At 31.7% G+C, this 19104-nt stretch overlaps 1 protein-coding gene across 2 annotated transcripts in view; it reads left to right on the forward strand.

Moving 5' to 3' along the window:
* Positions 1-19104, forward strand: part of LOC107453289 (protein O-mannosyl-transferase TMTC3) — a 234368-nt gene that overhangs the window by 146243 nt on the left and 69021 nt on the right. For both annotated transcript variants that reach the window (XM_043049050.2, XM_016070054.3), the window contains 3 exons: positions 9717-9853; positions 11754-11835; positions 15136-15235. In XM_043049050.2, coding sequence (XP_042904984.1) covers positions 9717-9853; positions 11754-11835; positions 15136-15235 — 319 coding nt within the window. The remainder of the gene's footprint in view (positions 1-9716; positions 9854-11753; positions 11836-15135; positions 15236-19104) is intronic.

Below are 19104 nucleotides of genomic sequence, written 5' to 3' on the forward strand. Positions count from 1 at the left end.
TATAAATTTAAAGTAAAACTTATTCGCATGTATCTTACTCGACTTTTCAATGATTCGAAATAATTTAAAATTCCCAGCTGGAAAATCGAATTCTTTCCACCACGGTCAAGTAGTAGTTTATTTACATCACACTGGAGCTGCTAAGTGAACTATTGGTGACGGTCTGGGAAACATCCCTGAGAATGATCCGATGATATGAAATCACAATTTTGATCCTCTGCAGAAGGGATGCCTACCCCGCTTTGGTAGTTCGACGACTTTACGGTGGAACAGTTTAACGAGAACATCGAACCCTCTGTTCCTTCGCAGTCTAATCAAAATGGTCACACATCCTTTCACACGGCTGCAAGTGATACTTTATTTTGGTGATCTGCAGGAAACTGTGTCTTATGATCTGCCCACTGTGGAACCCAATCATGGTCAAACATTTCAGGCCTTTACCTTAAAACCATCATGGACAGAACACAGCGTACTTTGGCTTCGCTTTAACGACGAGGTCCTCGCCTGAGCTTCTCTCCAAAGCCATCCTTTTTCAAACAGCGTTGCTCTAACCGAATACTTCACTTGAACTTACGGCGAACATACTTTTTTATTGAATGATTGCATAGACGTTATAAATACGATTTTATGATGTTTCACCATTATTTACGTATTATCATGAGAAAATAATCTTCCCTAACTGTCACTTAAACTTCACGGAGTGACTACGAATGGGAGAGATTATTGCCTAGTGAATTTTGGACGAGTGCTATAACTGAGTTCACTTTATGAAGGGGGTGAACTTTTGCAAAGAGAAATATTTTGAAAACCTTGAGGATGCGTTGGCAGTATTTTGTAATTCTTATAAAATTCAAATTATTATAATTCATATTTTTTGAATAATATATAAATCAGTTTTATATATTCACAATTTAAAATGACTCCGCAGGAGATAAAGCGCTTCCAATGAAATGAAATGGGTTCGATCGCCCACGCACTCAGTGACACACACAGTGACAGTGGTTCTCACAGTGAGTGATTGTCACAGTCACAGTGGTTCTGAGAAATTTCACTAGTGGTGTGGTTAGAGTTTCTTCGCGGAACATTTCTTGTTTTTAATCTTCATTCCATTGGGAAGTCTCACACGGAAGTGTTGGGTTTTGAATATGGAGTGGACCATATTGCAGGTTGACCTCAGTATAGAAAAAGTGGTCACAGATGTTTCACAAAGTAGTTAGAAATTTCAAATGTTTTAATTTCGCTATCATTTAATGAATTTCGTTGGTAAGTTTCAACGCAAATATATAATAAAATTTTTGGTAGGATAAGAATGATCTGAAACATTTCGCTGCTATCAGTTTTCAAAAACAAAATCAGAATTTATATATGGATCAGTTGATAGTACTGGTGACGCAGTTTTATTCGCAACAAAATGACTAATAAATACAGAATGAATAACTGACGTACTTTTCCAAAAATCTCTCTTTTATTAAATCTTTATTTTCAAAAAATTATTAACTTTCCAGTACGATGACTCGCAAAACTGAATATATTTATTATTCTTTTTCACTTCCCAACGAAGTGAGAAATAGTCGATATGCAACAGTTTGTAAGCTTCACATGTCAAAACACGTCCTTCCAACCACCTGTGACGACAATCGATATTCTCTGTGAGAACTTCTGCATCAGCCACTAAATAATGACTCCGGATCACTCGCAATAGTTTTTATTCATGTTTGTTGTTATAAAGAGGAAACATTTGTACTTAAATGAGAGATGCCATTAATAGGTTATTTTTGTTTAACCAAAGAGAAAAAGGAACTATAAAAATTTATATATATATATATATATATATATATTTATAATTCAGTAAAACNATATAATATAATATAAGAAGCTTCGTTTAATTTTTTTTATGTTATTCCTTTATCTAAAATTCACCGCAACAAAGAATTATTTTCCCTCCATCAATTTAATAGACCGATTATAATTAAGTTTTCCCTAAGACGAAACATTTTGCTGATACATTTTGCAAGATTTTCTGTAACTTTTATGGAGGAGCGCTTGGATTTTGAGTCACTTGGATGATTGCTCGCTCTCTAATAATAATTAATAAATATTGTGCCCTCTTCCTCTGACTAAGACCTGTTTTATTCTTCCTCTCGGTAATGTAAAAATAAAAACTTGTTTGATGAAATTCGGAGGAGTTTCTAGTTATTGCTTTTCAACATCTTATCTCCCTGCTTTCCTAGTCAACCAAACAGTCATAGAGTATCTTCTGTACTCACTGCTGTGCATTCTGATAGAGGTTTTGTCTTTCTTAGCTTAAACTTATATTTTCGATACTTAATGTTTGTACTTTCATTACTTCAATGTTTACAAAGATTCTGAAAAATATATGCTTTGGCTATATTATAATATAAAATATATGTTATGTTGTTTATATTCAAGGGTGTGGCTTAAACCACCTGTGGCTTTATCAAAATCAAATAAAATATCCGTTAGTGGCACATGCTCAATTACACAATCATTTTCTGCATTACATCCATATTACACTCTTTAACAAAGGTATTTTTCAATTGCTTACCATTTATGATTTATTATCGAGAATAGCGCAAATCAATAAAATTAAATACGATGTGGAAACAGAACTAATAAATGGTGCTAACACGAGTGATGCTCAATAGTGGGCACCGAAAAGCAATCCCAACACCAAAGCATTTCATAGTGCCCGTATTTACATAGTGATTAGCCCCAGCTTACCCCTGCGTCTTATAGTGGAACACTAAATCAAGGAAACACTAAAATCAAGGAAATGTTAGAAACAGCATCCATTGCAGTTTCTTGCCAGATGCCCAATGGATGCTCACTTAAAACATTGATTCATATGATAGTATTCTGAATAATTGTATTTCTTCCTCCTTTGGGATTATCTTATTCAACCTCATAATTTGTTGATAAGTTATTGGCTGCACCTTCAGCACCCAGTCATTTTTATCCATACTTCCCCAGAGTGAGAATTAAGTCCTCCTGCTGTGTTCTTTCTTTTTGTTTTCATGCCATTTCTTCTAACATTTCCGTTATTAATTTCATCTTCAACTGCATGAATGAAGGATTTCTCAATTTGGGCTTTGACCAGGTATATTCCCTCTCCAAGTCTCAAACTTAAATTCTTGTTCCTTTTTCGTTCAGGGGCAGTTTCAATGGGTATCCATCCTTTCTTTTTCCAAATTTACTTGCTTAATATCAATCCTGAGGTTAGTAGGGTTCAATGAGTTGATCAAGTCTGACTAGATCTTATTTGATGGAATTTGATAATAATGACGAATTCTTTCAGTTTTGGAGGCTGGGGGGGGGTCCTGAAAGCTTCCTCTTCAATTGGTAACTTCAGAGTAAGATCTTCTATTTTCATTGATTGTATTTGACCTACCTGACTACGTAAGTCAATCATTCTTAATAAAAAAAAAGCAGTAAAAGTATTAAATTAATCACTAATAAACTCAATTGCATTAAGTTTAATAGGAGAAGGCTTGTTGGTTAAAATCACCAAATCGATAATTTAAAATAAAAGCATTAAATAAAATAAAATCTAAAAGCAATTTATAATTAATAAAAAGGGTGAAAATCAATTAAAATTTAAAATAGCAGTAAAAAATTAGAATACACAGTTCAAATACTTGATGAATCAGTCTATGACAAATCAGTAGGCAACAAAGTGATTGCAAAATTCGTTCTCTCCCAACTAAATGAATTGGCATTAAAATCATTATTCACATTCAGAGTAACATAGTTATTCGATTTGTCAATCAATCGGTGAGATTGGATCCAGTTAGTGTAATTATATGTATAATCTATCAATTGATCAGGATGTTGACAATGTCCATTGAGGTCAGCAGATCAGTAAATGTTGATCAAGAAGTTTATCTTCTTCAATCGATCAAAATCACCAAAATGATTCATTATCACAAGGATAAGGGTGGCACAATCACTTGTCTCATCAATCAAGTAGTGACGTTTAATCCAGATTACGCGATAACCACTCGATTAATCACAATTAATCGAGATAATAAGAGTAAATCACCAGGACTTTAACAGCCCAATCAGATTTGCTTATCTCAGTTAACAGTCGCTTAAATTGGTAAAAGTTGAATAGTTAATTAGGTAGATAAATGATCAATAATTCCTATATGTATCGATGTACAGCCAATAATAAAGAATTGTAACAATCAGCAAAGACAGTCAACCAGTTTATAACCAAACATCCAATGATGATCAATCAATGGAATCTGAAGCCGATGATACCTGTTGAGTTAGATCAATAAAAAAGCTGCTTCAAATATGATTCAACATGCATTACTTGACACAAAGTAAACTACTATAGTTTTTTCAAGGTCACCTGGATCAATGTCACGATAATATTGATGTGACGTTAAAAGGACAGATTTGAATCAAACAAGCAGAGCTAGTTTACTTCAATTAATAATGATCATTCAGTTGAAAATAAAGTCAGAAATCAAATCAATAAAAAGTGATCAATAACAGATCAGTTAAAACTGAGCACTAACCTTAACTTCGATAAAATCCATAGTAATTTGTAATCCAACATTATAGCATAACTACACTTGTAAACACTAAAGCAAACTTGAAACACACATGAAAACACGAATAATCGTTGAGATTTACTAGAATGTAAAACATTTCAAAACTCGGTGAAATTAAAAACAAGTAAATTTTTTTGGAAAACTGTTTTGCTGATTTAAAATTTTAACCCTTTGCTGCCGCATTAAGCTTATACATGGGCGTCATGCCGGTCGGAATTAATTTTCTTTGAACGAACAGTAATACATAATATCCAAGGTTATGAAGGAAAAATAAAATTTATTAATTCTTCTTTAAACTTTATCTATAGCACTACAATATGTTTTTAATTTTATATAAAATTACAGTTTATAGTTCTTCATCGTATGGTACCTCTCAAAGCAGTCTCCAATATGAAGCCCTGGTAGCAAAGATAAATAGTTTGGCATCTTTCGCCTTTAATTTTTCTGTTTGAACATTCAGAATAATCTCTACATCTTCAGAGTACCGCAATATATGTAGTTTGCCTAACATCTTTGCTGTAGTTTCTGACAGCAGACATACGGCTGGAACTGTAAAAAAGCATTGGTGGCTGAGAGTAGACATACGACCACAAAGGGTTAACTCAACATAAGTTTCGATTTCCAGAAAATTAACAAAGAAATTGTATTGATGTTCCATGCTCCTTAAAACTATAAGATATTATAAGAGTTTTTGCGATCAAAAATCATACAGTCTTTCTTACCTAATGTTGTCAAAAATGCTGTTGTTTTAAAAGTTTTTAAACAGTCTAAAAAACTATTATGATCAGCAAAACTATTCAGTTCCTCTTCTGCATCTTTACTTTCTTTGCTAAGCATTAAAGCTAAGTTAAGCTGTTCATTTTCAAATCGAAAAACTCTTTCTGTAGGAGATTTTTTTCCCCAGATCCAGAATCGAAATAAAGAGTTTTTAAGACGAAAAGGAATTTTGAAATAAATTTAATTTACGCTAGTTTCAGAATGTAAACAAACATCTGCAAATACTAAATTAAAAACAAAAACTTTATTGCAAAAAGTATTTTTCATAAACTGTTTACTTTATGCGGAATTTATTGAAAAAAATTTAATTTACTTCAATATCATAATGTCAATGAACCTTTGAACTTTGATCAACTTTAAACTTCTCGAAAAACATCGCTTTAAAGGAAGCATCGTTTAAAAACAGATTAAATTTATAGTCGGGATGCTATACGTTATTAAGTTAAATAACCATTGTACATAATTAATGTAATAAACATTTATTAATTATATTTACTGAAATACAAAAGTTCTTAATCTAATTTGTAAATGTACGACACTTCTTTCCATAAAAATGTCATTAAAAATACACCCAACATCAAAATGTCAACAATTCTAAAGAAGAAACTTGAAGAACAAAATGAATAAAAACTTGAAGTAAAAAAATAAGCAAATAAGAAATAATTTCCTTCTTTAGATAAATATTCGCTGCATATAACCTTAGCAAACAATAAAATATGTACTTAATAATTTATCTTTACAGAAATATAAAAGCTCTTAATTTTATTTGTAAAATATAAGATACTTTACTGCAACAGAATTGTAATTGAAAGTAAATCCAAAATCCATCAGAAAGTCAACAAATCTTTGAAGTACAAACATCTAAATTTCCACACAGTGAATTCATATCGAGTGCCATTGCTGGAATTCGAGTCAGTGTCACTTAATTGGGAGGCGAGCGCTCTATTCTCTGAGCCACCACGGCTAAAGACGTATAATTAATATTTTTTGTCAAACACACTCCTTCTCCTCGTACAAGGGCTCAAAGGAAAAACATCTAGGTTACATGAACCTATATCACCTCTTCACGAACAGTTCGCAATCTTAGAAGTGTTAGTTAGAGTGAGCAATCCGTCTTCGTTAACAGATCCATCCCTCCGAAGCCACGAGACTTTGATTTTAACAAAAGGTAAAATTATTATTTAAATTAAAAGAATGAATTTCCTTACAAAGTTACATCTCAGGAAGAAGAAATTATTTTTCTGGAGATTAGTTAAAATTCATGACAATAATCAGATTGATACTTGAATTCCATTTCAAATTCACAATTTTTAAGTTTATTTTCGTTTAATTGAAATCCCAAATCAAAGTTTTTGATGGTTTTCCATTAATGGACCAACATAATCTTGATAGTAATCATCGATTATTCCATCATGAACCATTATATTTTTTGATGGTAACTAACATAAGTAATCATCACCTCAATGTAGGAATTCGAAATGATTTATGATGATCCAGCATAAGAGTAGGAAATTGTTTAAATGGTTTGTTCATGTTGAACTATCCGAAGTTTTCATCATAGTTTCTTAGAAATCAAACGTTGTAGCGATCGCGAACCACCATCACCCATTGTAGGAATACGGACTGATTTATGATGGTCCAACATTAAAAAAACCCAAATTGTTTTGATGGTATATTCCCTGTGAACCAACAAAAATTCCCATTAAACCATCATGTATTGTTGGAATCATCATGGACAATCACTGATCATCATGGATTGTTAGTCCATGACAATCAAACTTTTCTTGGTGATTAACCATCACAGTGTTAAAGTAACATTTTCTATCATGGAATGAGGAAAGTTTGTTGGCATAGCAAGAACCGTGAACGCATAATGGAAAATGTTGCATCATAGTGACCATCAAATGATGATGGTCCATCATGAATTGCACAGAAGTCAACATAAACCATCAAAATGATTTGATGGGACCATCAAGAATTTTGACTATGGATGGCTGAATTACGGAGTACGATCTATACAAGAATTTTACAATTCTCTATCTATTGACTTGTGACATTAGGATTTTGAATCCTCTAGGGTCATGAGTCAATAGATAAACCATTATAGAGGATTCTTTTAATGACCGGCTTAAAGCATTCCCTCTCCTTTTTAAAAAAGAAGAATTCTTCAACAAACAACAATGTTGACGGTAATCTATGTCAAATGAACGTCAGGAAAAGACAAAAGGAAACTGAAAATCACTCTGGAGTGAAAAGTTATCCCATCTCTCAGAATTCGTGTATCTCTTCACATCGTTTCATTCTTCGACCATCACAACACGCAGAACATTTTATATGGAAGTCAGTTTTTCACCAATAGATGAAAAGTGAACGAAGAACGATATAGCAAACAGACTATACAAAGAAAAATGGAAAGTACCAGAGGAAAGAAAACAAAAGTAAAGATTCATTCTCCAAAAAATGATTTTGTATAGATCGATGACTATTGCTTATTTTTAGGTTCTTTAAGTAGCAATATTTTACTTCTCTTTCTTTCCAATTTTTATAAAATGTTTTTTTTTTCTTCTAAGTTGCTGAAGATGTCGAAAGTTTCGAGTGATTTAGTTGCACACAAAATAGGCACACTGAAATGAAGGAGAAGAAAATGCCTTTTATTTTTCCTTTTTTTAAAAAAAAAGCACAATTTACGCTAAATTATTCTAAATTTAGTCAACCTTATTTCTACCTTTTCTCGAACTCTTCTTATTGAAACAAGGCCCATTCCAATTCTAGAGTAAGAATAAAAAAAGTTTCAGAGTCATTGAAACAGAAAGTATCAGAGGAAAGAAAACGAAAGTAAAGTTGTATGAAATTATTTTTTCAATGTTCAAAGTTCGAGATAATAGGTCTAAAAACTGGTTAAGGTTCAGAAAGAGCATAAAAACGGACATAATTTCAAAAATAGAAGGAATGACATTACATATAGTGCAGTCCGAAAAAAGAAATTTTTATTTTATTCTTAATAGCAGTATAATTATAAGGACAGACTTTAAAATTCTGGTAGTGTCAGAGGCTAACATGATTAAAGGAATCAGATTTATTGAGAATAACAATTTGTTCACCTTTATCTGCTTTGGTAATGAAAATGCCAGAATTAAAATTGGGTTTATTGAGGGTGAGGTTAGATTTATTCAAGTATTTATTTAAAGAAATTAAATGTCGGAGAGTATCAATTTGACTGGGAGAAACTTTGTTCTTCTAAAATGTTCATTCTAATGTAGCAATAATATTGAGACCGATTAATTATTGGGCTCATTCTAAAGGGGCAAAAAGAAGGGTTTTTTTTAAAAAATTCTATCTTTCATCTGTTTTCTCTCTCGACTACTGTGGTTTTTCTAGCTTTGTTTCACACCTTTATTTTTCGATTTTTCATTGGCAACTTTACGTTTCATACTTCTTCATATCACTTTTGTATCTTCTCATCTACGTCTGGCAAGTCTTGACAAATGGGCCCCTGTTTTTGAGCACTTGAAACATGCCGACTGTTATGTCCAATTTATATATTTTTGAAGCGAATGGCGTTTTTAATCTAGTAAATCAGTATAACTCTTTATGGGATGTAACATGAAAGAATAAGTTTTTTTGCAAAATAATTTTAAGATAAAATTTGGGAATATTTATCTTAACATTTGCATGGTTTTTATGGAGCTTAGATTAAAAGTAAGTAAATGAAGTAAAAAAATATGTTTATCATGCTTTTTATTTCTAATGCCCACCTGTGTTAGCATTTCGTCAATTCAGGCATTTACAGGGCAGATTTGTTGGCCAATTTTTTAGGGGCACTCTATTAGATGGGACAACGTTGCTCCCACAGTAAAGGCAAGATAGTACAGAGAATGAAAGGACGTCCATGCCTTGTCCGGGATTCGAACCCAGAACTTTTCTGATGCAAGGCCAGTTTCCTGACCCCTACCCAGGCCATTCGGCAAGTTATCATAAAACGTTAAATAAAGTAATATAGTAATACTTCACAATGAAGAAACACCGTTTCCAGTTTTAATTTGAAATGCGTCCTCCACGAAGGCAAATTTGTCCCAATACTCGGTCCAGAAGTTCCCTTGTCTTCCGGATTGGGTTGCTACGGAGTTGAACAGTAGACCCATAAAATTAGGTCTGCTGTTCAGCGAAGGGTATAAAAAAATTGTAAAACAATTATTCTGCCATCTTTGATACACAGTTGTCTTACTTACTGTCATGCCATGCAATGCAAATGTATTGATTTCTATAAATCTTGTAATCAGTCGGACTAGGCTGTCCATAGTATTAAAAGTATAATTATTTTTCTAGTTACTAAAGTTTATGCTTTTTGTTTGCTTTCAGGAGAAAAGTCACAAATCTTACCGTCCGCTAACAGTTCTGAGTTTCCGCCTCAACTATGCCGTCCACGGTCTGCATCCCTTCGGATACCACTTCGTCAATCTTCTGCTGCACTCCTGCGTTTGCATTCTTTTCTACAAGTGAGTGTCCAAAATATACTGAATAATTCATCATTTTTTAAAAAGCTGAATCTGCTAAAAAAGATTCATTTCACACAAACTCATATTCAAATCCAAAAATATTGAAATAAGACAAACTATTGCTTACGATCTTCATTCTAACGTCAAGACAGGTTGAAGAATAAAACACGAAATGAAAGCCTGCGATAGGCGTTGCATCATCTTTTGAATCATGGAAAAAATAAAGCACCGAGAGAAAAAAACACTTAATTATATGTCTTATAATTATTAGGTCTGATTCAATTTGCGTTGTTGAAACTGAATTTAATGTAATTTGATCATTATTTTAATATATTTAGATAATTTTTATAAAACTGATTAACATAAAAAGTTAAATTTGAAATTGAATGAAAAAAACTTTTAATACTATGCATTTTTAATTATTGATGCAATTTTATAATGTACAGTAAAAATGATATATCCTTAACAATACTTTAAATGGGGTCTTAAGCTCCTGATAAGTTTGAAATGCTAACAACAATGATGAAGTATTTAAATTTAATAAAAAAATTTCAAGTGACATGTCTAAAACGAATTATCTGTATATTATTATTAAATCGGAATACAAGTTTAATTATTGAAATTTAGAACAAATTTAAACATGTTTTAGAGCAGTCCGATTCATTTTGTTAAATATTAAGTTCCTTTCCATAAACTTTGAAATAATCATTAACTAATATTAATTTTAAATAAATATCTATTTTAATTTCAATAAATTCTTAATTTCATTAAAATTCAAAGTCCCAAATTGAATTGTTTTGTTTAATTCATATCATTTCTAAGAAAGTGCTTTTTCCAGAGCTTTTTCTTCTGAGGCTTTTTTCCTCCGTGCTCTTTTCCTACCTACCTCAATATTCCCTCTAGGATATGAAAGGGTGCCTTTAAACCTTAGTTTTGAGCGTTACGACACGCGGATGTCAACGCACTGACGTTTTTCCATTGATGGACCAACATAATCTTGATGGTAATCATCAATAATTCCCTCGTGAACCATTATATTTTTGATGGTAACCAACATAAGTAACCATCACCCTAGTGTAGGAATTTGGACCGATTTATGATGGTCCAAGATAAGAATAGCAACTTGTTTTGATGGTTTGCTCATGTTAAACCATTGGAAATTTCCACAATAGTTTCTCAGAAATCAAATGTCGGAATGATGATGAACTGATATAGCCAATATAGCCAATGACGGTATAGCCAATGATGCATCAATGTAGGAATTCGGACTGATTTATGTTTTGCTATCGTAAGAAAAAAAAAACAAATTGTTTTGACGATATATTCCTGAGAACCAACAAGAATTCTCATTAAACCGTTTTGTAAATGTATAGTTGGAACCATCATGGACCATCATTTATGGTCACGGATTGTTGGTCCAAGAGAATCAAACTTCTCTTGATGGTTAGCCATTATAGAATTAAAGTAGTAGTTCGGATTTTCCATCATGGAATGATGGAAGTTTGCTGGCATATCAAAAACCATGAACTCATAATAGAAAATATTGGATAATGCTGACCATCAAATGGTGATGATCCACCATGAATTGCATTGAAACGCACATAAACCATCAAAATGATTTGATGGGAATATCAAGAACTTTGATTTGGATATCATTTTCAATAGAAAACGAACCTTCATTTCTAAGTTTAACAGAATTGCATAAGATCTCCTTATGTGTGATGATAAAGATTTGACCAAAAACTTTTTCTAACTTATTAGTTTAAACTATAACGAATTGAAAAAAAAATATTTTTCCATACATATTTTTATAAACAGATAAAAACATAGATTATCTAAATCTTAGCTTATTGCATTTGTATTTTTTTTCCTTTGATACATTTTTCTTCTTCACTTTCAGATTGTGCCTGATGTTCTTACCCGTGACCTCTAGTTTGGTGTCCAGCGCTCTGTTTGCTGTCCATCCCATCCATACAGAGGCCGTAGGTAGCTATTGTATGAACTCCATCTTTACACACTTATGTACGGATCTCAGTCGAAGTGACGCGTTACTAGATGAATACCCGTTCTTTCTACTGGTAAAAAAGAAAGTAAACAATTAATAAATCAGTGCTGTATACGAAATAATGCACAAAACTAAAAGACACATACTAACACAGTCAATATAGTGAAAAAAAAACTTTTTTCGTTAACATTTATGAGCATCACTAATTCAATACTGAACAACACTATAAAATTGTGCACAAACTGTAATACAAATATCGAAACAAATAATGAAGCCAAAATAATTCCAAAATTTCGTTTATTTATTATTATTTGTTGCTCTTCCCGTTGACATTACCTTATTATATTGAACAAAAAAATATTTTTAACTGTTGATTCCAACCTAATAATGATTAACTGTATTCAGCTTCATTTGGTATGATATTGTTACTCAACTCGTGATAGTCAAAATATTCCATAATCAAATGATTTCCTCCTGTAGAGGTTCCACCTATAGAGGTCATGAAAAGCACTTTTACTTATCATCATCTATATTAAAACTGCAGAGTAGTGGCACCGTTTTATAGGTACCAAATATACTAATTGAACTGATATTAGTATATTTGACATTAATTTCTATAATGCCAGTAGTGTTTATTACGAAAATTGATCGTTGCCGTCAATAACAGATGGTGATTTTTTACGCTTCCCCTAAGCAACTTGATACCATTTCTCCATTAATTTTGATTTTTATTACATACCTAATATTTATTAAAATTAATACCAAAATTAAACAAGATCACGGACTTTAATAATTTGCTGAATTTTTACGATTATACTAAGCGAATAAACATTTGTCCCTTAATTTTGTTTTAAAGTAGACAGCTTTTTTTTTAAAAGTTCAATTAGTTATTATTACCAGAATTAATTAAGCAATAACAACATGGCGAATTTTTACGGTTTTCCTAAAGAATAAGTACATTTTTCTCATTAATTTTGATTTTTAATGTATAGCTTATTTTTGTATTTCAATCAGAACCTAATGATAACTTAAATAAATATCATTGACCTCAAAAATGTTATGGTAACTTTACAATATTCCTCTTAAGGAATAAGTACCTTTTTTTATTATTTTTATTTTTTAGTACATAGTGTATTTCTTTTACATAGTACATAGTAAGATTTCACCAATGATTTTGCTTTTTAATTCATTTAAATTTGATATTAAATTATCTAATTTTACATAAACATATTTTAAATTTTTAACTATAAACAAATTAAGCACGTATAATATAATTTTGAAGAGAGATGACATTATAGCGACAGCGTGCAAATTTTAAAGAAATCTTTATGTTCACTTATATACCTAACTTTAAGCAGAAAATTTCATAGAATTTCAATTTTGAATTTCTTAATTGAAAATGTGTTCTTTACCGCATCTATATATCTGTTTTCAGTTCCATATCATCACGATTCTTAAAAAATAGATGCGTGAAAAAGGCGGTGCTAATGGTTGATTCAAAAAACAATATAAGTTTAAGGACATTTTTATTATAAAGTACTAGTTTTTAATACATATTCGTATCTTAGCAAATAAACTATTAAAGGCTACAAAAAATGTCTCGGTCTTTAATTTTTGCAAGAGTTTTAATGTCACTATTTTCCTCTATTTAAATCTCCTGATATATACTCAAATTAATAAAAATTTTTAAACGGATTTCTTTTGTCAAATTTGGTAAGATTTAATTTACTTTAAAGAGCTGCGTTCTACTCTAGCTTCAGTGACAGTGACTAAAGTAAATCCGTACATTTACTCTATTTTGACTAATAAAATTATAGCATTATTTCGAGGATAAAACTACGCCGCTGTTAAGATTAATGTATAAGATTGCATACATTTACATGGAACTTTATAAACTTAAGAGAAGAGTGGGGTGAGATCGGATACTTTTATTGTCTCAAAATTAGTTTTGCTCTCCAGCGGAATTACTCTTTACTTGTCAAGAAGGTTGATGGGAAGGTTTACTTAAGCCGCACTGGAGAGAGAACTGCACAATGGGCTATTGGTGACGGTCTGGGAAACATCCCCGAGAATGATCCGAAGACATGCCATCGCAATTTTGATCCTCTGCAGAGGGAATGGCTCCTCAGCTTTGGCAGCCCGACGGCCTGCTCGCGAAGTCGAGCACTTTACGGTCGAACAGTTTAACGAGGACCGATTCCATACACCCTCGGTCCCTACGCAGACTGATCAAAATGGTCCCCCACCCGCTTACTGACCGCAACTAGTGATGCTTGAATTCGGTGTTCTACTGGAAACCGTGTATCTACGATCAGTCCACTGTGGGACACTAGTCAAGAAGGATTTAACAAATTGGCGTGCTGTCATTGATTCATTTTGTGTAGATAGGATGTTTTTTCAATATGTTTCTAATGTTCTCTTGCCTTTAAACTAGCCTTATTTATTGGCTATTGCAGTTACAAAAATTATTTTTACTCCATCTTATTAAAGATTCATGTCTAACAAACAATTACCTCTTATCTCGGATACCGGGTACTTCTCCCCTCTTTCAATGTGAGTTTATGAGTGAGTTTATGCCCACGAAAACTGCAGCGGAGGAATAAGATTACTACGTTTAAGGTTGAAGAAAGGTTTTTTGGACCCCAGGACACCATTTATTACAAATTCCTTCCTCGAAGCACAAAAAGCCTAATTTTCTTGTTTGATACATTTTTTGAAGACCCTTTACACAAAATTGAATTTTTTTATTTTTAAATATAAAGAAATTCTCTAAAATTCGAATTAAAAAAACTAATTAATAAATACTATATTTATGTAATAAAATTTGGTCGTGACCTCGGCAGTTCGAGATCAGAGAAAATTCTTCTTCCTCTCCCCCTTTTTGAGTGTGGCCTTGATTATTTCACATGTAAATTACATGCATGATTTTCTTAAATTGTCGAATAAAATAGAAATGCCTGCTATCAATTATTATCAATTTACCGTAAAGTCAGCATGTGTACCCAGTCTTACCCACCCCCAGTAGGATAATTAGACTTTTTCTAAAAAAAGAAAAGGTAATACATCGAAGACTTTTTAAGCATTGTCCTTAGCTAAAGAATAAAATCTGACAGTTTCTAGATTAAACAGCTCAGCATCCAAATTATAGCCTTCTGGTTTGACATCACTTATGTTTCTATTTTGTCCCAGTTAACTTCTTTTTGTGTTTTGTGCCTGGATTGTGTTACGTTAAATTAGAACTTTTATGTTTAGAATGTTTTCCTTTTCTTTTCTGAAGGTAAGCGGAATCGTTGGGAGAGCGGAACTTCTCTCGGCAGTAGCCTTCCTCGGTGCCTTATTGTTCTACATTCAAAACAGATATCAAAACAAAAACAGCGGTAAGTCCTAATAATTGTTTTTTACTGTAATTTTATGCATAATATTTATAACTCAAAACAGCAATAATTTCTAATAACTGTAGCATTTATAAAAAAAAATTATATTAAGGTGCAAGTCATTTCCAAGCACTTTGATACTTTCAAAATTTACAACTTACCGCCTTTTATTCGTATTTACATTACTACTAGTTTAGAAAGAAGCACATCGTCATTGATAATAAAAATATTTTTAAAAAAATCTTCATTTTTTCTTTCTAAAAGTTTACTTCGAATGTTTCATAATCACTTTTAATTATTTTTAGCACAATATATTTTTTTTAAAAAATCCCTATCATTTACAATGCCCTAATTACTCCCTGAAAACCCCACTAAATGACATTTACAACAAATTATATGATAAAAGGGATATCCCAGTTTACAGGGTGAGACGCAATAACCACCCTATAATTTTTTTTTTTTAAATCCTCGTCAAAAAGTATACACATTAGAGGTCATATTTAATCGAAATCGAAAGAATATTGATTGAAAATTTGTTTGCCAGAGGAAAGCGTGATCACATTTCACGTCATACAAAAATAACTCATTCCATATTTTTCGATTATTCATCTATATTCAAGATATCCGATCTCGTTTCGTTCCACTCTCGTAAGTTGAGGGACTCCATTTCTGCTAATCCATAATAATGTCCAATCTTTTGCTTTCATTTTAGTTAAGGGATTCAAATTTCGTTCACCGGTAGACCAAACATCTTATTTTGAATGATCTAAAACATTACGCCAAAAACAAAAAATGTTAAAATTAAAAAAGGGAAGAAAGAAAAACGTCAGGTACAGAGTTGCTGATTTAAAACATGCTTTTTTTAAAAAATTTCATCGATGCTTTGGAGGCTGTAGTCAACAGAAATATACAGACTGCTTTAAAATGTAAGAATGGTTAAAGGGGACCAAAATAAGCGGATCTTGTATCTGAACGTAGATGCGGAAGGGCAGCTTTGAAGAGCTAACTCGAAGAGCATTATTGATCATAAATAAGTGAAAAGACAAAATATATAAAGGAAAAACAAACGATTTATATACAGTTAACAATAGCTTACAGGCAAATAGTCTGCAATTCAATTGAAGTTGACAATAACTTCTGGAACAAGCGACTACCAACAGAGATACAAAATCACAGCGATGCATGGATGGTTGTATATCAGTAAACAATAACTTTCTTGAACGCCATTTTCGCACACCTATTCCTTTATGAAATAATCTTATTTATGTCTTGTGGTATGGTTATTCAATTCTTTTTAAAAATACAGACGTAATAACTAAGTACATTGCGAAGGAATTTATAGTTCTTTTCAAAACTGAATCTTCTCTAAATAAAGAGGTTAGAAGATTCCAGGAGAATTAAATCCAGTCTCCTTTTACAAGGCAGGTGAGTTCAGCATCTTTAGATGTCATTAGGAAGTGTTGGTGGTCAGAGATTAATTTTTCAAAAATAGCTATTGAGAGGAAATTCTTGCACATATCATTCTATGTAACCAATCTGAACGTTAACATAAGCTCCTATGGCGAGGAAAGAAGAAGTGATTTCTACATTCAATTAAATATGAACTCACAGAGGAAAACGGATACTAGAAATTTAGTCAAGAAATCTTAGCTGAAAGAAAAAATCACCTTCAGAAGTAAAGAATATTCATCAGGGGAGGGGTAGCCCTTTATGGGTTACAGTTAAACAAAAAGTTCATACTAAAAACAAAAATCGATCATTTTAAGGTTAAATTGCCTAGCGGTTAAGAGAACCAAAACTAAAATAACTGAACTCATTCGATTAAACGATTTTCAATGCGAATAATAAACAACAAAGCTGAGTTAAGGCAGTTAATATTAAAGCGATTCTGCGCTTGTGTGAACCATCAACATCACAGGTCCTCTGTAACTCCCTTTACATTTTTGACAAATGGTTTTCGGCCACCATGTATAAGGAAACAAAACCTAAACATGTTGAAAGAAAAAAAATGATTTTTAAGATGACAGAGGACGTTAAAAAAATTCTATGCTTACTTTTTATAAATTCAATTATTTTGTTCCAGTTATAGTTTCTCAAGATACGGGAGAGTGTTTTACCATGGATGAGAGGGAAAATTTTCGCAATCTAGTGGAAAAATTTAGCTTTCACTGAATATAGTTGGATAAAAAAATTTTTTTTTCCATTTCAAATTGTATATTTTGAAAAAGTTTCATGCCACTTTCGCTGAAAAATAATTTATTACTTATTACTGAAAAATAAGTTACGTAAGGTCCAATTTTTAATCGCGCGTCCTTAAACTGGTATTTTAATTAATTATCATTAACACTTTAAATCTTGAATCAAAGTACTCGGCATGTGAAACATATTTTGTCTATTTAAGGCTGATATAAAAAAATATGTTTCTAGTATGAACAATACATATATAACAAAATATTAAAAACAAAAGAAAATGATTTTTAAGATTTTAAAGACCTCTTTACCGTTGTTCAAATCTGTGACCAGTTATTGTTGTGAGACAAATTTACAAAAAAAAAAAAGTTCTTGTTTTTCTCCTTTTATAATCAATTTTAAGAGCTAGTAAAATAAAAATTAAAAACATCAGTTTCCTTTATGACATAACAAGATGCACACGGTGATCTATAATCCTTTCACTTAAAATTTGGGTTCTCGCAAAAGATGGTCCGAATTTAACTACAGTGACCTCTCACTTATGCACCACCTCTTTTATGCACCTTTTTCATTTATACGACGATTTTTATAGGTCCCAGTACATTAGATTGGAAAATAATGATAAACATCCTTCGTTTATACGTCGCTCTGAAAATAAATTTTTCAATTATGCGCCGAAATTTTAGGCTGGCATTTTAATTTTTTAATCCTTTAAATATTTTTTCTTTTTTAAAAAAAAATGTTTTAAATTAAAAATGAAGCAAGTAAGCAATCCTTGTTACAGATAAAAAGAAATATATGTTGTTAGATCTTATTGAATTTGCGTCCCCCTGTGACCTTTTCATTTTTGCTGTTTCTTGAAAGACATTCCTTCTAAAATTTTGAATAGGGTGTCTTATCTGTGAACAACAACAATGAAAGCCCATTAATCTTTTAGAAAATGACCATTCCTCCTGTCCAGAGGTTAGTTCTACTCCTATGCTGTTTTCTAGAGAAAAAAAAGACAATTGGAATACGAAAGATGAAAGAGACCGCGATCTCTTACTAGTCAGATAAACATTATGAGTAAATAAAAGGAGGTGATCTGTTTAGTGACGGAAGTACTTGAACTTATTGTGCAGCATATTATGACATCAAGTACTTTTCTTAGAAATTTATCATGTGATGTTTCACCGCCTACCATAAAACTCAAATTTTTTGTGAAGAACTGTTCATTTATATCTAACTAAAACTTGAGGACGATGAGAAGGTGGTGGAAGATACTGACGAGATGATGAAGTTCCTCCAAAACACACAGCAGTATTGAAAGCTTTAGACAATATTCCTGACTATTTACAATTTAATTTTGCTTCTGAAACTCCCCCTTATCACATTTATATGAACTGAAAAAAATGTTTTTGAAATACGTTGTCAAAAACAAATACAAACATGTATTGAGATTATTTTGTAAGAAAATAAATTGTCTTAAGCTATGTTAATTTTTTTCTTTGTATAATTATTGTAAATACCAAAACAGTATAAATATTAAAATTTTATCTTTAGAAACATATTTATTCATATTGTCACTGCAATTTACGTTGCGTTTTAGAATTTTGAAGTTTTTCACTTATGCGCCTCTTTCACTTATGCGCTTTTTTCTCTTGGCCCCTTACACCGGTGCATAAGTGAGAGTTCACTGTATA

The sequence above is a fragment of the Parasteatoda tepidariorum genome, chromosome 9 (assembly GCF_043381705.1).
Source record: "Parasteatoda tepidariorum isolate YZ-2023 chromosome 9, CAS_Ptep_4.0, whole genome shotgun sequence".
Lineage (NCBI taxonomy): Eukaryota > Metazoa > Arthropoda > Arachnida > Araneae > Theridiidae > Parasteatoda > Parasteatoda tepidariorum.